Source organism: Vulpes lagopus, chromosome 1 (assembly GCF_018345385.1).
Source record: "Vulpes lagopus strain Blue_001 chromosome 1, ASM1834538v1, whole genome shotgun sequence".
Lineage (NCBI taxonomy): Eukaryota > Metazoa > Chordata > Mammalia > Carnivora > Canidae > Vulpes > Vulpes lagopus.
This window is the reverse complement of record NC_054824.1, coordinates 165,247,959-165,272,820: the sequence shown is the minus strand read 5'-3', so window position 1 is coordinate 165,272,820 and position 24,862 is coordinate 165,247,959. Positions and strand designations below refer to the sequence as shown.

Here is a 24,862-nt window from a genome sequence, read left to right as displayed (position 1 = left end):
CGACTGCTCGTATATCATATACTTGGGAGGTGAGGATAAAGCTGGAAAAAGTAGACCTAGGACCCTTATTCCTCCAAACTCTGTCAGCGTGCCAGAGCCAAAAGCCATTCCAGGACCCAGAGAGAAGCTTCCTGTGACAACAAAAACCTTGTCAACTAGTTTAGAAAAGGGAAAAAGATCAAGTTAGAGCACTTATTTAAAACTTAATGATAAAATGCATTTTAAATGTTAATGATAAAAATGTAAATATGGCAACAAATTATCCCCACACAATCTGTATTTTTAAGTAATTTATTTCAATAGAAATGTTTCAGAAAATTGTACTTAAATTCATTTTAAGTTAGCTTATGCAAACACACTGAAGATCTCACACTCACATTTGCATATTAAACAGAAACAGAAAGTGAGAGAGGAACCAAGCTGCACATCACTCAGGGAGGTCATAGTGCAATCGAGAGCTTCATCATTGGAGTACCTCAAGTTAACTGGGATAAAGAAGAATAAAAATGGCTTGTGTTTTCCTGTATATTATCATCATTGGATATTTACCCCCACAGATGTTTATCTCCTGTATGTTTATCTCCTGTAGATTACATTATGAACAAGCTCCCCACCCCCTCCCCACACATACACACTTCCGTGGGCTGTAAAACAATAAATTTGTCAACAATTAAAATGTAGAAACTCTTGAAAGTCTGATGACTTATAATTAGCTACTGTGTCACAACTGATAAGTCAATAATTATTGGACTATATTTGTGAATAGTCCTAACAGGTGATATCTTTAGGGGAAACAGCATTGGTTACCTGGGATCTAAAGCACAGGTAATATTTATGAAATTTTCTGCTCATCTATTAAAAAAAGTTGAGTCCCAAAGCATTCTAATTATGCATTCCATTCCTTTAATCTCATCACCACTTTGCAGGCCAAATGACTAGAATCAAAATTTGAATTCTGCTAATAACCCTCAAAGATCAGTCAACCCTTCTTTTGGCTTTAACAACTATGTCTGCTTCCCTATTCTGGAATGTACTAGTCCTTAAAATATGTGAAAATAGCATCTTAACTCAGTTGAACAACAGTAGCTCCAGATCTTGCAAGAGTCTCAGAGAAGCAAAATGTCTCCAAGTTTTGTTTTGACTAAGAAAGCTAGTTTAGTCTCTTAGTTTCCCTTTGAATTCAAATATTGAAATTGTTTTCACCTTCCTGACACAGTATTTCCAAGGAAACAATATCTGGTAGGTTAAGTGACTGCCTGTTTGTTCTGAGTCTTATTTAAATAGGAGAAAGAACCAATCTAAATCTCATTTTTGGTCAAATCTCATTACAAGATTGAAGTAGCTTTAATAAAACCCCAACAAGTAATCCTTCTGGCTGCAATGTATTCTTTTAGGGATTTTCTGAAAAGCCTTATAATTAAATCAATGCTCTAAACAACATCAACAACACAAAATAAAAACAAACTCAGCTGGATGGATGCTCTTCAAAGTTGTTCTTAAAAGTACTCATCTAAAGGTTGACTCGGGTGGGCATATTTTTAATCTCCTATCCTGGCAGGAGAAGAGCAGAGAGGGAGCTTGTCTAAAAAGACTCAAGACCATGGAGGGCTGCAACAATTACCTGGAGGCATCTGTACAGACTCTCTTACACTTGCTGGGACAAAGAGTAAGCTGGTGGAGAGAGGGATAGCACACACTCCTGAAATAAGAGGAGTAAGAGGGCAAATGATTATTGTCATACTCGATGCCCTAAAATTGGTCTTCAAATTGTTAAGGCACTGACCAAATTTTCCCCACACTCCAACTTGAGATACCGGTGTAACTGAAATGGCTTTAAGTTTGCAATGCACAGATCTTTCATCAGAATCCTCTAAATGGAAAAAAAAAAAAGTCACTTTAGTTACAAGCCATTTTTAGGGGAACAAGACCAAAAAGGATTTATCATTTTGAAAAGGTTGACTTCACGTGGAAAATAATGCTCATCAATGTGATTAAATGTTTGTTATCTCAAAGCTTAGAAAAAACAGAATACAACTCTGGCTGTAAAATCATAAATTTACTATGTTTGAAAAAAGTAGTACAAAAGGAGAGAAAATGAGAGCAAGCCCTAGAAGGTCACTGAAAAGGCCAGGTAAACCTCACCACTCGCTCTGTATCATCTGCTCATGCAACAGCAGCACTACATACAGTTCCACTGGGGCCCAGGTGAGCTCATCTTCACTTTCAAAAAGGGATCCAATGATTTCAAAAGCCTTTGAAGCAGAGGGTTTCTTTTATTAAAAATTATCCTCTGTGAAGCAACACTGCTACCCCTTGTTGGCAGAAGAAGGTAATATGGTGGTTTAAAAACTGGAGGAAAGGAATGTGCCTCAGAAAATAAGGAAATCAATAGTGGAAATATTCTTTAAGAAGTTAATGAAGTCTACTTTTATTATAGATTTCCGATCAATGCCTTAGAGTTTTGTTTTCAGTAGGAAAGGGGTATAGCTTGCAGGTTTAAGCTCAAAAGACTTCTGCTCAAGTTATGCGGCCAGGTAAATCTTAGTAATCCCAGGGCGCCCAGGTTTAACTAATCCATGGAGTGTATACACCACAGATGGCAAACATTTTCCCTTCTAGAACAGTAGTGCTCCTTGGGCTCTTCTAGAAGTCATCTAGAAGAGGAATAAAGTCACTTATAAAAACTTGGGAGCTATGACTATCCTAACTCTTGACCCATGGAAAGACCCAATACCAAGAGAGTCTACACAAAAAATGCTGTATGACTGTGGGACAGTCATATGGCATTTTTACAGAAAAAAAAAAAAAAACAAACAACAAATGGTCACTGAAGCACATACCCAGGGAGAAAAAAAATATACTCAAATTGTTTGGATCCCTTTTTGTAATGTTTATACAAATCATATTTACATAGTGAAGAAAATGCTATAGGAAGGTGTGTTTGATCAGTCTTCTTTCAATTCTTATAGTCTGGAGATTACAGTAAAAATAATACTTCTGAAACAATAAAGCAAAGTACAAAGAGGGGGCATGAAACCAAAACTAGTGTCTGAAGGTCATTATTATGCAGTTCTTTTTATAGTTGTATTTTAAAAAGTAATGTTACTTCTGTATGAAAAATAAGCTTCCATGTTCAAACAAACAGTGAAATAAATGTGCCTCAAACTGTATTTTGGCTAGTATTATATACTACTACACCAGGCCATATAATATGCCAATATTTATGCTTATCATAAACTAGCTTAAATGTAAATTATAATGGAATTTCTAATGAGTTGTTCTTGGCTAGGAGAGAAACAAATGAGCTTAATAGTGATAGAAATTTCACAGCTTTTGAGTCACTAATTTACTAATTTATTAAGCATAAGCTTAATAAGAGGAAAAAAATTTCATCTTCTTACTAATAAACTACCTAAACATTTAATATATTTTGGTGACCTATTTTCTTTGCTTGAATTATTATATCATTTGGTGAATTACAGATAAAAAATTCACCTATGCTATTTTAATTTACTTCTCTCACGGGTTTCCATTTGCTTCAAATGCTAAAATAGTCTTCAAAAGCTATGTCTAATCTTTCGAATAGACAGATTTGAAGATAGAAGAACAATGGCTACTTCTACCGCACAGTTATGTTAAAGGTTTTGCTCAGTCAGAGGCCACAAATCTATATAAGGGCTATTCACCAAATCTGAACATTATTCTTTACTTGTGCAAGTATCCCTTAATGTTTAGAGCTGAAATATCAAACACATCTTCCAGGTTAGCTCTCTTTGGCAAAACTGTATGTCAGGCTCTGACTTCCAGTTGCAAATCTCCCCAAATATGGTTAACCTACAAATTTATCTACTTTAGCTTATTTATGACAAACAAAACAATAATAAAAAATCCACAGGGTTCTCATCCACAGTATTTTTTAAAAAGCACTTACACTGTTAAAAACACTTATTTCTGAAGAGAAATACACAAATTAAGAATTAAAAAAAAAAACAATGTAAAACGAAAGATGTGCAAGGTCTATATAGTAATACTGCTGGCTATGCAGGTGGTGTCTTTCTCTGTACCCAAAATGGGTTAAGCTTGGAAAATCATTAATTGAAAACTCACTTAGCACAGGCAACATTTTGCCCTCTCCAGTCCATATCGCTTTCCACAAAACCAGAAATAATGGGATTTCTAACTCTGCTATATGAGAAAAATATTTGAACTCCTAACATCCTTTCCAAAAGCTCTTCTACATTCTTTTGGATAGACTTTTAGCTAATTATTCTGTGGGCAATATTTTCTATTTAATGTTTAAGTTTTATGGCTTCAAGAGTGAAATATTCATGATAAAAAAAAGTCTGAAATTCTCTAAGAATGCAAATGTGAGAAATTTTACATGAAGCCCAAAGTATTACAAGTTTATTGGAAGAGATCAGTCAAAAAGCATTTCTTATTCTGGGCCATTGCTAAAATACAGGATGCCCCATGAGTTTATAACATCTAACACATAGCCTTTGTTCACGTGCCATTTTTTTGTTAAAACTCTAAGGCAGCTCACCTTTAAACTTTTCTTTTTTCTTTTTTGAATTCAACATTTACTCTGGAAATTAAATGCACTGTTGCATGAAAGAGCTCTCACAAAACAGCTTGGTCAACTACTGACAAAATACGGTTTCATGGCCGGGACCTATAGTAAGTTTTCAGAAAAGTGTTTTGTAATAAAGGGAAGTTATAGAAGAAGGAAAGTTTTGATACTTGAGATTCCCAGAATCTCAATCTTTCACCTTTTTCCCTTTTAAAATTATTTTGTGTGCCTTGTGATAAAATACATACACACATACATATGCAGAAGCTCTTTTAAACAAATGTGATCCTGAATCTTGTATTTAACAAAAATAATGAAAACAAATAATAATAATAAAACTGGTATTGTGTACATTAAATGCTATAAAAGAAAATGTTCTGATGAAATATCAGTAAATCCTCTTGACGACAAAAATCATCAGTGACTGGTAGAAGGGATAATTCAATTAACTTGAAAAAAATATTATAAAATCTCAGAATAGTTTAGGTTGGGATTACGGTTCTTTACTAAGCAGATCTGTGGTCCAATAAGAAGTTCATATAGAAGGCTAAATATTAAACCCAGCTAAAAACAACCATGTTTTCTGGAGCCCACTTGAAAAGAGCATTTGGAATAGGAACACTCAGCCTTTATGCCTCCTGCAGGAAATGAGGTTCCCCATACAGTACTAAGTTTCAGAAGTTTAGTGTTTAAAAAAAAATCTCCCCTCATTCAAAACAACTCCCGCCCCCAATCCCAAACGCACCCCAACAACTCACATTATGAACATGTCTAATTCCTAACCTCCTTCTGTGCGAGAGCCAGCGAGGCAGCAGGTTACTTGAAATACCTCGGGTAGGCTGCTAGGAGCATCCTCCTCAGGCAGACTATCTTAACCCCTCCATTCAAAACCAGCCCCTCACAAACCCAGAAGAAATAGGTTTTTCCTTTTTAAAGTGTATCTAAAAAAGGCAATTCCCCCCTCCAAAATTAGTACAAAGTTAAAAGAAATGCAAATTAGCTACGATCTATTCCAAGCACAGCACCGCCAGAAGATTCACACACACTATTTGGTGTTTCATGTTGGTTTTCCTTTCATTCTTTTAAGGCAGTGGTTTCCGCAGGTCAGTTCAGAGAAAAGAAGCATGGTCCATGGCAGTTTGTTTTGTAACTCCAATTTGTTCTCTGGGAATATCTCACTTCATTCCCTGAAATTAGTGCTTTTTTGGTTCAGAACTCCAAAGGCTGAGCCGGAGCCTCTGGGCTCCTCCTGGCACAGAACTGGTTTATAGCTGGCGCTTTCATCAGCTCCTTGCTCTCATTCAGGGGCAACAGTTCACCTTGCTTCTTTCTTAGGCTTCTACTCAAAAGTCATCAAGTTTGTAGGAACCTTAAAAATATAAGCATTAGAAAACTGACAGTATTTAAAAGTTGTTTTTCAAAGTACTATTTCTTATCTTTCCTCGTCAATTTAAGTAAGCCCAAATAGCCTTTTAAAAAAGGAATCTGACAGAAGGTACTGCAATCATTTATGAATAATGAATAAAATATGCTAGAACATTTTTGAGAAAATCATTGAGTTAATACTCCCTTTCCAAAAAGCTGAAATTGGAACAAGAGAAAGGGTGGAGATGGTATCTTTCTTGTCTAATGCAAGGCCCTCGGCAGATGTTTGCTGAGTGAACAAATGAATGAGAAAAGAAGTGTAGCTCTAGTTAGGGTGACACTCCGACAAACAGACTTATCATCATCTATTTCCTCAGTATATGTGTTACCAGGAATTCCAGTATGCACATTTTTACAACCAGCACAGATAATGTTATAATGAACATTACTAAGCATTTCTCTGTGACATCATCATGAAAGTAAGCATGAAAGAACAAAACTCATTGTTAGATAAATTCTGATCTAATAACACTTGATGACTCTGAAAAATCAACAGGTTATATAAGTTTGAGGCTTATAGACTGGATTGAATTTAATTTGATTCTGTATAGATATCAACAAGACATGGATGGAGTTCACATTGTAGTGAGGAGAAATTCCACAATAATTCTTTGAAATGTGAATATATTTTGTTTAAAAAAAAAATCAGCTGATGAGTCTTCTAGTCAAAAACTAAAGAAGAGTTTCACCATCTTAAAAAAAAAACACTCTTAACCATTACTATCTGTTTCCTAAAGTTGTACTGGGAGAGATAGTCCCACTTCAGTGGTCATTTCTCTATCCTTTGAAACAGCTCACTTAATCACAGGAAATAAACTGAGGGTCACTGAAGGGGAGGTGGAGGATGGGGTAACTGGGGGATGGGCATTAAGGGGGGCACGTGATGGGATGAGCACTGGGTTTTATATAAGACTAATGAATCATTGACCTCTACCTCTGAAACCAATAATACATGTTAATTAACCGAATTAAAAAAAAAAACAAAACAAAACCCAGCCTAACAGCTATCACTTTAGTAATCTTTTTCTGAAAACCTAGGATACTCAATAAAAAGAGGAGGGGCAGTTTCTTTACATGTGTCACCTTATGAATGAAAAATTCTTCAATAATACAATCACAACTGAATCATAAATCAAATATAATAAAAATGCTCCAGTGTTTATAAAGTATAAATTCTCAGATCTGGTTATACGAAACTCATGTTTAAATAAAGTTTAGTTCCTTCTAAGTTCCTTAAATGTGATTTAAGGTGTTGTACTTGGATGAATCAGCGTCTTCTACTAAAAATTTTTAGATTTTACAGCTTTTATTTATACATTTGCCACTACTCTGATTCTTCCAAGCACACAAACAAATAAAACTCACTTATACTCATTTGGCTGACTTGTTCATCTGGAAAGTCCACTAATAAAGCAAAAGAAATTGAATATTTTGGTATGCATACACTGTCTAGATCAATCTTGAAATCTGAGATTTTAAAAAAACGATACTTAATACTTTAAGCACATTTAAAGACTGCAAGCTGAGTTGCACATAAGCTCAGTCTAGGCAAAAGAAGGTCTGTTTCTTTCATTCCGTCCCAGATACTAACTTGACAACGGCAAGAAAGTAGTCTTTGTTCTATGGCATTTTATATCCTTAATGGAGGGTGTTAAAAATGATACCAAATACCGCTATTAGTCTTTCATGCATATATTTGAAATAAAAATTGTAAGAGAACAGAACTTAATCTAATAGTATTTAAAAAGAATGGACCTAAAGGATAAAGATATTTGTTTGACCCTGTGTAGGTCATTTAATATTTCTGAAGTTTAGTTTCTTCCTTTATATAAAAAAAGGGGGGGGGGTTTAATAACTTTGGTCCTGACAGCACAGGGTAAAAAATACTTTTTTTAAAAATTTTTATTTTTTTATTTTTTTTTAAAAGATTTTATTTATTAATTCATGAGAGAGACACACACACAGAGGCAAAGACACACACAGGCAGAGGGAGAAGCAGGCTCCATGCAGGAAGCCTGATCTGGGACTCAATCCCAGGTCTCCAGGATCACGCGCTGGACTGAAAGCGGCACTAAATCGCTGAGCCACCCGGGCTGCCCCCCAAAATACTTTTAATACGCGATGTAAACTTACATAGAGTATTATTCAAAATTAGAGTATGGAAAACATTTACCTGTACACTTCTGAATTTCAGTACCTGAAATCAATGGTCTTCAAATATATTCAACTAAAAACTGGTCTACAACAAGTCTACACATATCTCCATAATTGGAGTGATGTTTATTTTACATATGTTCTAACCAATTTGTGGTTCAGCTTTAGATCTGCCACAGGGTTTGGGGAAAACAACACAATGGCTTCATTCTCCCTTGCAGCAGAGAGCCTTTGAATTAGACCATCTTTGTGTCAGTAAAATAAAAACAAAGAAATCCAAATGATCTTGGGTTTCACTGTAACTGCAGGAACCTGCATCAGGTTATTAATAAAGGTGAATCAGAATAATTTTTATTAAAGTGCCATCTAAGTTTTACCCCTTTACCTCTCTGTTTCTTTGCCTCTTACTATATTCTACTGACATGGGCTACATTGGCCTCTTTCGGACACTGTAAGCTTCTTCCAGCCTCAGGAACTTTGACCTTTCCAGCCCACCACCAGCCTTTGCCCTCTTCATCTTCAAAGGACTGTTCTTTCTTGTCATTCATGTCAGTGTCTTCGGGGAGATCTCTGCTGCTCACTTGTATTTATTTAGAGTTGTGTCTACTCTCATCATTCTGTATCACATAATTCTATTTTGTTTTCTTTATATAGTTTATATAGTTCTTTATATAGTGTTCATGTGAAAATTTATTTGTTCATTATTTTATTGACCATCTCCTCACTAAAATGAGGACTTCATGTCTTGCTGATGGTTGTCAATAAGAAAAAGAATAAAAACAGTATCATTTTTCCTCTTCATTCATAAAACTAGTCTGCTTACTACCCTTGGAACTCTTAAATACAGTCCTAAGTTACAGACAATTTGAAGGACTGAGAGGAACTGCTCACCTGTTGTTTGTTGCTTTGGCAGGCTGCACTCAAATGTTTAAACCATAGCATCGCGTTCATTCTGTTGCCAGCTTGAAACTTGTAGGAGTTTCCTAAAGTTATTAAAAACAAGAGGAAAATAATAAAATTTTAAGGACTCAGAAATATAATATTTAGCCAGATATCAAAAAGCAAAATAAAACATGACTAGAATTCTCAGTTTCAGAATTCTCTATCTCGAACACCTGATTTTCTAATACAAATAAAAAGAAGAGTTCTCTATGCTACATTCACATGCTATCATTTATTCAGAAAGTCATTTGTTGTGCTGGTTATAAACTGGAAGAGAGGTATTTTTGTCTCCTTAAAGGTTCTTTAAAACATATTTAAAAAAATTGTTTGGCTCCTCTAAATTTGTATGTGGGACTGAGAGTACAGAACATGTTAATATTAAGTTTTTACAAGCAAAACACTTTACCATGTTTAACACTTAAACATTAGGTGTTCAATGTGATTAAGAATTAATTAGCCAACACCAATATCAACTATGCTTTTAGCTGTTAATTACATTTGCCAAAATCATTACAGATTTCTGGGTCTACCGAGGGCTTTCTGGGAAAATCTGAAGAGTTACTTTTTTCTTTTAGAAAATTAGAAATTCATCTGTGTTGTACATATTTAGGATTTATGTTGACTAATTCAAGGCTGACACATAATAAATATATCTTATATGGTTGTATGTACTAAGGTAATAAACTGAAAAAAGAAAGGATTCATATACTGAAGGCTGCCCTAAGTTGAGTTTTATTCCCTTTTTTCATCGACCTAAGTTCATTTTATTTCCCAATTAGTATGGAATTCTACTCTCTTCTTCATAACTGCACTCAATGGCCTAAGAGCTTGACTTTTCTTTAGGCATGACAGAGCTTTCTTTTGGGACTGGAACACTCAAAGAACCTTTCCATTTTCAGAAGCAACAGTTTCTTTACCAAATGTTTAATGTTAAATAATACTGTTTAACTTGAACTCAGATGTGGTCATTAGATCAATCTGAATAAGGCATATCTACAATTAAGCTGGCCATAGCTGTCATTTATCTACTTTGTTCTCCCCCAACAAGAGACCATTAGTATAGATGTCACAAAAACCTTGGCTACTTAGAAATAGTACTGTCAAGCTATACTAGGGAAACTGAAAGAAAATAAAGAATTTGTTAACTAAGCCCAACGAAAAAGATCTCCTTAAAATGTAATTTTATAAATAATATGTTTGGGATTTGAGGGGTGGGGCAGGGACTTTGAATTCAGAATGCTGAGCAAGGAGTCTTTACTCTATGTAAGTCAATACATTTCATCTCAAAATGAGACATTTTGCTACTATTTTTTTCCATATCCAACATATTTGTTTAAGTTTTCACTTAAAATGTTATCTTATCCTAACAGCAGAGTATCTGTTAAAAAATAAATAGACCTAAATAGAGGTCAAAATTTAATTGTGTGTGTGTGTGTGTGTGTATATATATATATATATATATATATATATATATATATATAATATATATAAATAAATAATTTAACACAATTAAATATATATATTAAAATTATATATTAAATATATATATTAAATAATATATTAAATATATATATTAAATAATATATATTATATATATATATAATATAATATAAATATAATTTTAGTGGTGAGTTGCTGCAGTGGAAGATTCTGGGCAGATATGAAAGAATTTCCTGTCTGGCTTCCTTTGAGGTGCTTATCAACAGCTGGCAGTTGCTATGAAAGAAGAGCAGCAGTCAAGTATGGATCTATTCAGATGGTGCCTGCGATCTCCCCTTAAGGGATGTACACAGGGTCGGGAGGTAGGATCTGATTCCACAGGGCCCACCCTCTGACTTCTCTGATCCACTTGTAAAACTCCTCTGGTCAACAGTCAGTAATTTCATTCATAAGTCTCTCTCTATATTGTAATCAAAGTATTAATTATTATACTTATTTGGAAAGTGGTATGAGTTAAATAACCAATTAATTTACTTAAAAATGATGGAATAAAAATCACTTATTAGAGAAAAATCTCTGACACATTGAGAATTTAATAATTTATTTCAGGGAATAAAAGAAGGGGTACTGCATATAGATTCCCCAATCCTCTCCTTCCCTCCCTCCCTGGCTGATTCTTAGCTCCCAAAGGATTACTTGGGAAGCTTATGCCCATGCAGCAAAGAAAATACACTTACAATAGATATTGATACCTAAAAATATTGATATCATTACTATACATTATGCGACAGAATGATCTCCCAAGAGAGAAAACTGTATAAACAACTTCCTGGTCAAATATTCCAGTTAAATTATGTTTTGACCCACTGAATGTTATGCACAGTCAGTACATTAAACCCTAGATATTCTAATGGTTCACCTTTCTCAGAGTCAGTCAGCAAGAAGAGATCTGGGTGTTCTGGGTCATCAGCCATCATCACCATCCATCCTACCACAGATACATTCTTATTTGATGTTGATTTGAACTGAAAGATAAAAAAGAGCATTAATGGAAACATGAAATTTATGGTTCATCCTAAGCAAAAGTTAAGGATAAGAATATTTTCATTTTCTCCCATGAGAGAGAAGATTTGTGACTTCATGTTGGTTAAGTCTGCTCATAACCTTTTTCTTACTACTAAATTTCATTTAGGCATGCCCTCTTTAGACAGTCTCCTACTCTCCGGATCCTTCCTAGCTTCAACTCTGTATCAAAACCTGTCTCAGTCTCAATTCCCCAAAACCATGATTATCTATGTTGTTTTTTGACATCCTTTACTATGCTGCTCCTCACTCCTTCCTTATTAGGGAACACACCTGCATTTTAATAGATGTGTTATATTTTTTATGTATCTTTATCGAGATGTAATTAACATATAACACAGTATAAGTTTAAGGTATACAATGTAATAGGGGTATTATCTGAAACTTGATTTACTAAACTAGCAGTGCTATCAGATAATTCTTTTTTTTTTTTTTTTTTTAAAGTAGGCCCCATGCTAAGTATGGAGCCCAAAGTGGGGCTTGAACTCATGACCCAGAGATCAAGACCTGAGCTAAGATCAAGAGCTGGATGTTCAACAGACTGAGTCTCTCTGGTGCCCCAGCCAATTCTTAATATAGTCTTGTATTTCTCAAAAAAAAGGTATTCTTAGTATGCCTGTTACTTTTCTATTCAAGTTATACTTGAGGGATCCCTGGGTGGCTCAGCAGTTTAGCGCCTGCCTTTGGCCCAGGGCACAATCCTGGAGTCCTGGGATCGAGTTCTGCATCAGACTCCCTGCGTGGAGCCTGCTTCTCCCTCTGCCTGTGTCTCTGCTTCTCTCTCTCTGTGTGTGTGTGTGTGTGTCTCTCATGAATAAATAAATAAAATCTTAAAAAAAAAATAAAGTTATACTTGAAATACAACATGTAATGAAAAAAGGGCTGTTATAGATGATCACAAAATTAGGTTAATCTCATTCATGACCATAAATGAAAAAATGTTAAATAAAATACTGGTGTATAAAAAAGCTGATGGGGTGCCTGGAGGCAGAGTCGGTTGAGTACCTGACCCTTGGTTTCTGCTCAGGTCGTGATCTCATGGTTGTGAGATTGAGCCCTGTATCGAGTCTGCTTGAGATCCTTTCTCTTTCCCTCTACCCCTTCTGCTCTCTCAAATAAATCTTAAAAAAAACCCAAAAAACAAAAAACTGATACATGATGATAAATGTGGATTTATCCGAGGCGTGTGAGATTGGTTTAATGTTAGAAATCAACTAATGCAACTAAGTTGGGTTTATTTCAAGAAAGCAAGATTAGTTCAACTTTAAAAAATTATTTTTTGAACTTCAGAAAAATTATTAAAATAAATCACCATATTAATAGACTAAAAAAGAAAAAAATATGTTCACCTCATTTTACCCAGAAAGCTTTTGCTAAAATATAATGCATATTTGTTTTTGTTTTTCTTAAATTTTTTTTTTTAATTTATTTATGATAGTCACAGAGAGAGAGAGAGAGGCAGAGACACAGGCAGAGGGAGAAGCAGGCTCCATGCACCGGGAGCCTGATGTGGGATTCGATCCCGGGTCTCCAGGATCGCGCCCTGGGCCAAAGGCAGGCGCCAAACCGCTGCGCCACCCAGGGATCCCCCATATTTGTGACAGACTAGGAATAGAAGGGAACTATCTAATTCAATGAAGAGTATCCACCAAGCAAGCAAAGAAAACTACACAAGAACCAAATCAAAATAAGGCAGGAAAGACAAAAAAAAAAAAAAAAAAAAAAAAGACAAAAAAAATCTCCAAATTAAAACCCTGCAATACATACACTCAACTACAAAATGCTAAAAACATTTCAAGATGAATATCGACAAGGATGTCCACCATTGATACTTCCATTCAATACAGAATTTGAAGACCCAGTCAGCTTAATAACAAAAAGGAAGCAAAAGGTATAAGGAGTAAGGAAGAAACAAAACTGGCATTACTCACAGATGATAATATTGACAAAGAAAATCCACTCAACTCTACCAAGTTAATAAGAATGATGAGCAAGGATGCTTGGAAAAAATGAGTAGGAAAGTCAACTGTAATTCTATGCACAAGAAATATAAAAGTCATTTATGAGAGAGGCACCTAAAAATACACGTAACAAAAGATATACAGTGGAAATATAACCATTAAAAGGCATCCAGGAAGACATAAATAAATGAAGAAACACTGTGAGATGAAAAAAATTTTTGATTTGTAAAGATGTCAATTCTCCCTAAATTAATCTATATAGATTCAGTATCATTTCAGTAGAATATTAGGTGGAACTTGAGAAGCTGATTCTAAAATTTATATACAAGAGCAAAGCAGCAGAGACAGACAATACACTCCTGAGAACAATTAGTCAGGACCTGTCCTGGATACACATCGAGACTCATAAAGCTATAGTAATTGAGGCCATGGGCTACTGGGCTGGGATATGGAATGGAAGTCAAAGAGCAATCTGGGTATAGAGATGCAAATTCATATGACAAGAGTGGACTCTGCAGACTGATGATGGAACAATGAACTGTTCAATAAATGATGCCAGGAAAATTGGTTATCCATGCAGAAAAATCATCACATCTCCCTCTCTCTAGCACACACACACACACACACACACACATGCTTCTGACTCTAGGTGGATCAATGATTTATATAGTAAATGCAAAACTAAATCTATTAGTAGAAAATACAGGAGAATATCTTAATGATGTAGGTTAGAGAGGAATTTTTTTAAAGATTTCATTTATTTATTCATGAGAGACAGAGAAAGAGAGGCAGAGACACAGGCAGAGGGAGAAGCAGGCTCCTTGCAGGGAGCCCGATGTGGTACTCAATCCTGGGTCTCCAGGGTCACACCCTGGGCTGAAGGCGGTGCTAAAACGCTAAGCCACCGGGGCTGCCTGAGAAAAAATTTTAAAACATGATTCAGAAAGTATGAACCATAAAGGAAAACATAAATTTTATTAATTTAAAATTAGGGATGCCTGGGTGGCTCAGCAGTTGAGCATCTGCCTTTGGCTCTGGATGTGATCCCGGGATGTGGGATCGAGTCCCACATCAGGCTCCCTGAGAGGAGCCTGCTTCTCCCTCTGCCTATGTCTCTGCCTCTCTCTGTCTCTCTTGAATAAAAAAATCTTTAAAAAAAATTTAAAATTAAACTCTTCACTAATAGACATCACAGAGAGAGTGAAAAAACAAGTCAAACAATCTGGAAGAAGATATTTGTAATACATAACTACTAAGAGACTAGTGACCAGAATATTTAAAAAACTTTTACCAATTAATAAAAAAAAAATATATCACCCAAAATATTTATCCGTGCATTTTACAAAAGAAACATGAACGACCAATAAATATGAAAAACATTTCAAACTCATTAAGTAATCAGGGGTATATAAATTAAAATCACGAGGTATCATTTCATATGAACTAGATTAGCCAAAATTAAAAAGCTTGAGAATAACAAGTATGGTGAAGATATGGAAGAATGAGGAACCTCACTATGCTACTGGGAGTTTGTAAATCAATCTGGCATTTTCTCATAAAGCTGAACATTTGCATTCCTAGAGAACATAACGCACAAAAATATTTACAGCAGCACTGCTCGCTACAGTAAAAAACTGGAAACCATTCAAATATTTATGAACAGTAGAATGATGAATAATTTTTTTTTTTATTTTAAAGATTTTTATTTATTTATTCATGAGAGACACAGAGAGAGAGAAAGAGAGGCAGAGACACAGGCAGAGAGAGAGGCAGGCTCCATGCAGGGAGCCTGATGTGGGACTTGATCCTGGGACTCCAGGATCATGTCCTGGGCTGAAGGCAGGCGCTTATCCACTGAGCCACCCAGGCTTCCCTGAATGATGAATAAAGTATGTACATTCATAAAATGGAGGACTATTCAATTGTGAAAAGAAATAAGTGATGGTTATATGCATCTATGCATCAACTGGGATGAATCTCAACAATAGAGTATTAAGCAAAAAAGGTAGTGCTTAAGACTATATAGGTTGAACCCATTCAGGTACAGCTAAAAAAATAAAACAATGTATTAAGGAAACCTATGTGGTAAGATCCTAAACAAACAAAAAGCAATAATTAATGTAAATTCAGGACATTGATAGGCTGGAAGTAGGGAAGAAGATACTGTCTGGGAAGATGTGGATGGTTCTGGTAAGACTGTTTCTTATGCTGGGGGGAGAGTTATATAGGTGTTCATTTTATTTATATTTTTCTTTAAAATGTACATGTACACTACTCTTCTTTTGTATATGTTTCACAATTTCATCTATACTTAGTTATGTATTTATCTTTGTTTCACAATTTTAAAGAAATGGGAAAAAATACAAATGCAGCACAATACTCGTAACAACATGGGTACTACAAAAATGAAAGCTAATTAGGAAGTTTTAATAGTATGAAGAATGAAACTGGCAATACTTCAGAATTGCTGATTTGACAGCTTATAATTTATGTTAAAAGCTGACAGCATAATTTTCCAATGTTCTTTTCCTAACCCTAAAAAATAAAATAACTCAAGCCACATAAGCCTCTCTTTGTATAGAAGGTTGAAGCATACAGAGTGCAAATGCCCCTTGACCACCAGCTGAATCTCATCTCACTCCCCCAATTTCATCATCATTTGGGGTATAGCTCTGGACCTTTCTCTATGTATGTACACCAAAAACTTTTTTGATGCTGTGGGTTTTCATTTACAGCTGACCTTTGAACAACATAGGTTTGAACTATGCAGGTCTACTTAAAATGTCGATTTTTTTTTTTTTTGGACAAATACATTACAGTAAGTGTATTTTTTTCCTTATGATTTTCTTAATATCATTTTTTCCTAGCTTACTTTATTATAGGAATGCATCATATAATATATATACAAAATGTACCAACTGTTTGTTAGTGGTAAAGCTCTTGATCATTAATTAGTAAGTTATTGGTAGTTACGTTTTTGGGAGCTGAGAGTTTTACACAGATTTTAAACAGCAAAGGCATGGGAGGGAGGTGGAGTAGCTGCCTCTAACCTAGTTGTTCAAGGGTCAACTATACAAATGGGGGCATATTTATACTCTGACTTGTGGTTTTCACTTATCAGTATTTCCTTATTGAAACGTATTTTGAGTGTTTATAGATTGCTATTATAAACACTTTAAGAATATTCTTCTACAGATATCTTTGTGCACTTGTTCAAGGATTTCCACAGGACAGATTCTCAGATAAGGAACTGCTGGTTATTATTAAGTTAAATATAGACTGGACTTCCCACCACAAAATAATACCAATTTAAATTTCTGCAAATCATGGATAATAGTCTGTTTCCCTACACCATGGCCAATGCTCTGTTAATGATCTTCAAAGTTTTTGCCTAATAGTAATGTTTTCATGTTTATTAGCCACTTATATTTCATCTTCTATTTATGTCCTCCTTCCCTTTTTCTAGTGTTCTGTTCTATTCTCACTGGGCTGTGGAAGGCCTTTAGTTTTGTTAAATATTTTTCAGGTGCAGTCTTGGTTTTTAAAAATTCAACTAATCAAACAGTATTTATTCACTCTGTACCATACAGTGTTGGGCTCAAACATACCTGCAAAATGTTTTTTTTACAATGAATAAACTTCCGTTAACAGGTATTTTTACAGTGAATGTTTTCGTTTTAAAACATCCAAAAATGTAGATATAATACAAATCCCCCTTCTCCCTCCCTAGTTATTTTACCCGGCCAAGCCTATTCCGTTCCTCATAGGCAAAAACACTGGATAGAGGGTAAGAAAACTTAGGCTTATAGGTTTCCAGATTTCCTCCTTCTGCATTTATAGACATATATGAACAGTATATTTTCATTAGTAATGTTTTTCCCCTCTAGCTTTTAATTTTGAAAGGTTGAAACTACAAAGTCGAAAGAATGCCACAGTGGTTATCCACGAATCTCCATTTTGTACATTTACTTGATCTTTTTTGAACTGCAGACATCGTAAAACCAACTCCTAAATATTTCAGTATGTGTAGCCTAAGAATGTATTTCTATATAACCACAATATAAGTATCTAAGAAATTTAACAGACACATTATTTTTTATAAAGTCCATATTAAAGTTTCTTTTATTATCCCAACTATGACTTTTGTAATTTAAAAAAAAAAAGAATTACCTCTAGGATTCAACAAAGTACACATATTGCATTTACTTCTCAGACTCTTTAGTCTCTTCTAATTTCTAATAGTCCTCCTGTTCCCCCCACCTCCTCCATCTACCAAATTCTGGTCTTAAGAATCGAAGCCTTATAGAATGTCTTATACAAAGTCTCAGAATCTGGATTTGGTTGTTTCTTCATGATTGGATTCAGGTTAAATTTTTGGCAAGAACACTACATAGGTGGTGCTGTTTATACAATACATTTTAATACTTTATCTGTTGCTCATATATAGCCAATATTTTCTTCCAATTTGTATTTCAATTTTGTTTGAAAATTATTTCAAAAAGTTTTTCCTTCATTGCTTTTAGTTCGATGCCACATTTCTTCTAAAATTGATACCATAATATAAACATGAGCCTGTCTCTATACCCTCTATATTGTCCTTATAATTCCGTCTTTAACTTTAACAGTTTTAATTTAAAAAAAAATTAGGAATACAGTCCATTTCCTTGGCACTCAATTTGATTTCCTCATAATCCACTATGCTCTCATTTCATTTGGCTTCTTTTCTTTTCTTTCTTTTTTTTTTTTTTTTAAAGATTTTATTTATTTATTCATGACAGAGAGAGAGAGAGAGGGGCAGAGACACAGGCAGAGGGAGAAGCAGGCTCCATGCAGGGAGCCCGATGTGGGACTCGATCCCGGGGCTCCAGGATCACGCCCTGGGCTGAAGGCGGCACTAAACCGCTGGGCCACCGGGTCTGCCCCACTTGGCTTCTTTCTAATTAGAGTTTGGGAAAAACAAAAACCATTTAGTATATGTGCTGCTGAAGCAAGCACAAAACAAAAAACATTTAATTTTGAATAGCTGCTTCTTTATAATTGTCAACTAACTGAAATCGAGCCAGGCATCTCAAAGTGGCTATGTGAAGAGTTAACCGTATCTGAACACAAAGGATTTAATTTAGCTATAGCAACCCCTTTTCTTCCTCTTGAGGACAGCAGTGTTAATCAGAGGTAATTACTCTGCCAAATGTTTGGGTGGAACTGATCTGCATAACTCTGTTGGGTGTGCTAGCATTGGTCACTTTGACCAGAATACAAAAAAAAAAGCCCCAGTCCTTTACTTCACAAGAGGATAGTCTCTAAATAATTGGAAAACAATAGTGGGCAAAAAAGCCAGAACTTTAGAGGCGCCTGGGTGGCTCAATTGGTTAAGTGTCTGACTCTTGATTTCAGTTCAGATCATGATCTCAGGGTTGTGAGATCGAGCCCCAAATTGGGCTCACATGAAGCTTAAGAGTCTCTCTTTCTCCCTCTGCCCCTCCTCCACCCTCTCCATTTCCAAAAGGAAAAAAAGCACCAGAATTTCAGAATTTATATGATTCCATTCAGGTACCGTTCAAAAAAGAAGCAATGTGTTAAGGAAACATATATGGTAAATTCTAAAGAAAAGAAAGGCAATGATTAATGTCGAATTCAGGACAATGACATGTGTGGGTATGGTGAGTAAGGAAGGAAGGCAGGTGATACTGTCTTAACGGCACTTCTAACATTCATTTAAACCAAAAAATGTACTCTTCTGTACCTCTGGTTTCACTATAAAGAACCAAAACTATAAGAATAAAGAAGAGCTTCTCTGAGTTATGCAATGTCATTGGGTAATTTATACATAGTAAAAGGCTCGATTTTTTTTTTTTTTTTTTTAGTGGATTACCTTTCCTCAGCATGGTAAACCACTTAATTTCCCTGCAAAATACATGACTTAGAAATAAAATTCTTCTCAAGGGGATTTTATTAATGCAACATGGAAAATTTCTTCCTTTCAAACACTGTATTACTAGCATATAAAAACAAAACAGCATGCAAAAAAGATTTATAGGAAGACTACATTTGGAGAAAAGTGCATTGAGAAGCTTCTTCTAAGTAATATGTACACAAGAAAGTGGACTGTAGTTAGCACAGTAACTATTACTCCTCTTCACTGTTGAGAAAAACCACTTCGCCAGAGATTGAAGTGGAAAGAACTTTAGATGATGGTCCCAATTTTTCACATTTTACAGATTATGAACTGAGACTCCAAAGCAATAATTTTCAACTATTTTCTGAACAAGGAACTCAGGCTTGGGAAGGTTTTGATGCCAAGATAGATATTGTTAATGTGCACTATTGATCGTTTGATGGAAAAACAGCATTCAATAAAAGAAACTTGGTGAATGTGGAAGTTATTCCAAAACCTTCCCTGGAATGGTCTTACTAAATAAAACTAATTCTACCACAACACTCACCCAAGGAATAGATGTAAGAACTTCTGGATTAGAATATGGAAAAAATCCAAAGTGTTATATTCCATTAGGACTACTTTCTTTATAACCCTGGAAAAGCAGTGAAACTCTGGCTAACAATTTAGACAAATACTTACATGTTTTCTTTCTGTAGCCTTTAGAGATTTGGCAGCATAGTAAAAAAGTTGTGTCCCACACAAAGCTGCCCAATACTTTGTCCACGATGCTACCTGAAAAGACACACACATGAATATACCACACTACCAGCTTCTCAGTCCCTTTATTTTCTTAGTGCCATGACCTTTAGCTCCATTACAGCCACCTTAGCCTGATCTTAGAGCTGAATCACTTCTGAAATCTTTATCTCCCATATTCTTATCACTTCCATTGACTATATTCTACTACTACTTTCATTCAGATAACTATTGGTTTCATCAAAAAAATCCTACCAGTTCTTAACATCTAGCATTGCCATTGCCTCCCCATCCTGTATCCTCCCTCTCCCTTCTTCGTATTTAGCCAATACCACATGGTCCAGCATTATATCTCCATTTCCTTCCAAATACTTGAATCTCACTGTCCCTCTCTCCTGATATAAACCTAGCCCTATTTAAATCTAACCATCTGATTACTCGACACATTGTAACAGCTGAACATGGCTGGAGATATCACACAATTATGCCAACTGATAAAATTATAACCGGCAACCTCAAATAGAAAACAACAGTACTTCATTTTTATGAAATGAAGTCACTACACTCTTTCTCTCTGAAGATAACCACTTCATTCTTTCTCTTACAAATCATAGTACTCCATCTCCTTAAAGTAGTGTTGCCCAGAAAAAAACAGGTGAAATCTGCCGAGGACTAACTCATCTTTCCAAACCAATTCGATTTCACTACCCGATCATAGATCCATATATACTTAGCCTTTCTTTCTGCTCCAACAGAAGAGTTAATGCTGCTTCTACCAAAGGGGAAACCCCACTCTCCTTCCGTGCCCTAGATTTCTACTATCATTTCCTCAAGAAATCTGCTTTTGGAAATCTGCTCCACTGCATCTTGATTTCTCTCCCTCTACTATCAGCACACAAATGAGGCTTCAGAGCACTCTCATCTTTGAAAAATCCCTCCACTGCCCCTTCCCCTGCCCCATCAGATAGCACCAGATTTCTCTGCTCCTGTCTACAGCATAACCTCTTGTGAGGTGTCTCTGCTTCCTGACTCTACTTCTGTATTGCCCATTTTCTCCTCAGGTTATTTTCAGTTTGGCCGCTGCTGTCAAGGTCACACTAATTGCTGACATTTTTACCAAAGCCTCTGTTACCCTGGTCAACCTCCTAACAATATTCGGTCAACCTCCTAGCAATATTCAACATGGCTGGCTGCTATCTCCTCCCTGAAATACTTTAACTGGTATACTTCTCTGCTAATACGTCCTTTGTTGTCCTCTAGGCTTCTTCTTGCAGGCCTTTATAAGCCACGGAGTTCTCTTCCTGGTCCTCTTTTCTTCCCCACTAAACTGTCTTCCACAGATAATCTGTCTCACCTGCTCCCATACTTCAAATACCATCTGTATGCTAACGACACCCAAATCTCTACATCTGGCCACCACCTCTCTGCTGAACTTGTGAACTCTACTTTTTAGAGCTAAATCGACATTTCCACTTATATGCCTAAAAAGGTCATTAACGTGAACTTAGCCAAGACTTACCAGCCTCTCTTAAAAAAAACTTTCCCTATTTCAGTAAATGTCCCCAACATTCATCTAGCTTAGCCCCCAACCCAGATACCGCCTTCACTTCCACTCTCTGTCAGACATCGCATCTAACACATCATCAAGCAATCCTAACCGTACTCTCTGACTTGGCCTCCTCCACCTCTGTGCCTCAGCTCCACGGGCCTCCTAACCTCCTGAACTCGAAAGCCTCACATGGTTAGCTTACCCGCTTCATTCAGATGGCAGCTCAGATGCCTCACTGTGCTAACACCTCTTCTCACCTTCTCACTCACCATTTTATTTCCTTATTTCAAGGGCTTACTTTCTATGTGTTTCACTGGAATGTCATCTGCACAAGGCGGGCACTTTGCCTCATCTTGTTTGCTGCTCTATTTCCAGCATCTGGTGCACAAAGTGTGGTAATGCCTCAACTGACACGCTACTCCTAGTTTTTACTAGCTGGCCTAGTGTAGCTTTTTGGCTGTATGTGCTTGAGGTTTACTGTAATGTAAGCAGCAAAACTGGATGCTTACATGTAGACCATTTTTACATTTTAAGAAGCCCTCATATCTTCAAAGTTGTTGTTTGGATACACGTTGAAGTTTTTATTCCAAACTAGATAAATTATACTATTATTTCAGAAAAGAAAAACGTATTCTTTTTTTAGCAAACTGCTCGCTGCTGCTGGGGAAGAAGAAACTTCTATGTTACGTACAAAAGGCTTTCTGCTGCTTAACTTTTATCATTTTTAAAAAATATAACAATGGTCTGGAGGACACTGAATATCTGGGTTTTATTTCATGAATGGAAATAAAAGCGCATTACAGAGATTCAAATAAACAACTTAGGACTGACAAAACAAAATTGGCTGAATTCTACTTTCTAGGGTTGTAACTCTCTTCTATTTTTCCTAAATTTATTCCTCAAATACTTCATAGCAGCATATACTTTCAAGGTTCTCTGAGAAATGCCTTTGTGTATGAACTACATTAAGGGACAGAAAGAAGTACAGGAGCACCCTGATATACACACCCTAATCCCTAATGTCTGATTTAATTGAAGTCTAAATTAAGAAACATGGTGAGGCAAATGTGTATTCTAAATTATTTCAAGTATACTACGTATCTGGCTTTATTTCAATTGTTTTCATATTTTAGGGTCCTATAAGTTTGCATATATTTTTTAGAGCTGTGTGAAAATAAAATACAATAAGATCTTACTGTAGGCTTTTTGCCTTCTTTTAGCAAAGTTTTTCTCCTGAGAACACCTTGAATAGTAACAGCTCCTGGATATAAATGTACTGCCAAATCTTCTGATTCTGCAGAACTAGAGTAATGGAATAAAGAAAAGAACATGTAAGACCCTTTTGTGTATAGTAGTTACAAAGTAGGTACTTATATGAAATGTAATTACTCTTAATTTTAAAACTTTGTTACTGTATTCAGAATTAGATGACCCTAACAATTATAAAGGCTTACTGATCTGAAATTTATAAGCTGTCACGAAAGTTTAATCAGGAAATTATTAAAGTCAGCAGATGTTTACAAAACACACACTTTATTACATATCTGAACATGTATAATTTAGAAAGAATAGAGTAATTCACTTTAGTGAAGATTAAATTAAGGATTTAAGACTTTTTCTTCTTCTTAATGTGCCACATTTGCATTACTGCTGTAAACATTTTTTCCCATTAGAAACTTTAAGTCCTGGCAAGAAGGATGAGGATTCTTTTTGTTAAAAGTATTTAAGCATATAAAACTCAAAACAGAAAGAGCAGATGCTCAAAAAAGAAAAAGAAAACCCATGCTTAATTTAACTCTAAAATAGGTAAGAGAAGTAATATAGGCAATAACAACATATTAAAAAAATAGCATACTGCAATAAATTCTAATGACATTTAAATGCTGTCAGTGTGTAAGTATTTGATTATAGCCTAACAGATCTCCAAGGAAGGAATAATTCTAAAACTCAACGATTTCTTTTTCACATACCTTAAGAAAACCACCACAAAATAACCAAACATTTAAATATCTTCCCCAGCTGACTTAAGGTCCTATATTTAAAACAACAATAACTTCCATGAGTCAATTAAAACATAAACACTAATAAAAATCTGTCATTCTCTGGGGATCTGACATGATCTGCAGAATACAACAGGGAAGAAAATTGGAGTTTGCTAGTTTATCCCTTTATGATTATTTAGGTGTCTTCAAAGTGACTGAAAAACCTAGAGACCACTAAAAATTTCATGCTAGTTCTATTTATACTCAGGAAGGTTTACACAAAGAGATTAGACACCAAATTGATAAAAAGTTTACTTCTGAAGTTGGCTATTGTATTTGTTGTATTATGAAGTGGCTGATTCCCATTACCAAGTAGCCCCCAGCCCCACGTCAATCTAACATCCTCATTTTCTTCCACAGCTAATATGGTACAGAAAGAGACCTGGTTTAATTACATAAACCATTGAATAAAAATGAGTTTAAAAGTACAAATATTATTTATAAAATAGACTTGTCTAAGTTCAGGACCTGCAGTTTACCTGAAAAATTCTTAACAAAGATGAACTGAATGGAGACTTACTAGCAAAGTAAATACTGTGACAGTAGCCTTTGACTAGTACGTAGAATTTTGTACTGCTTATCCAAAAACTAGCAGCATTAGAGAGATCCGTGCAGTTATAAGGCCACCAAGTTGGAATTGTTTTGCAATCAGCTCAGTGAATCAGAAAGAGAAGTTCAAATTTATCTCCAGATTAAATCTTGGAAAGAAAACTTTCCTAGGTATTTTTTTTTAGTTTTTAAACCATTTAGTTGAGAAAGAACAGAGATACTGTGAGATCACACCCATTTAGCCAATCACCAACACCAGAGGGGAGTTCTGTGACCCCTGAATGCAGGGGGATTGTACCTGCTGGCCTTCATGTGGCTTCGATAGCCATTTCGTGCCACTCGTGTCACCGGGCCGAGAGAATGGTATAATCTGTTCCTGTTGGATTCCATTATAAATCGTATATATTACATATGCTTTTATTCACACAATCATCAATACCTAGAACAATATAATAATTTCTTCCTGTAATATAACTTTTAAATCCTACAAAAGGATAGTTTGTGGTTGCTCCT

General features: G+C 35.4%; 1 protein-coding gene across 5 annotated transcripts in view; it reads right to left on the bottom strand.

Annotated features, from left to right (window-relative positions):
- Nucleotides 1-277: 277 nt before the first annotated feature.
- The window catches only part of RALGPS2 (Ral GEF with PH domain and SH3 binding motif 2), a 162,853-nt gene continuing 138,268 nt past the window's right edge, over nucleotides 278-24,862 (bottom strand). For 3 of the 5 annotated variants that reach the window (XM_041754484.1, XM_041754473.1, XM_041754505.1), the window contains 6 exons: nucleotides 24,648-24,725; nucleotides 22,955-23,060; nucleotides 20,153-20,245; nucleotides 11,451-11,556; nucleotides 9,041-9,132; nucleotides 278-5,939 (listed from right to left, as the gene is read on the bottom strand). In XM_041754484.1, the coding sequence (XP_041610418.1) occupies nucleotides 5,910-5,939; nucleotides 9,041-9,132; nucleotides 11,451-11,556; nucleotides 20,153-20,245; nucleotides 22,955-23,060; nucleotides 24,648-24,725 (505 nt within the window). In that variant the 3' untranslated portion in view covers nucleotides 278-5,909. The remainder of the gene's footprint in view (nucleotides 5,940-9,040; nucleotides 9,133-11,450; nucleotides 11,557-20,152; nucleotides 20,246-22,954; nucleotides 23,061-24,647; nucleotides 24,726-24,862) is intronic. The other 2 variants (XR_005987736.1, XM_041754495.1) reach the window with 2 other exon arrangements.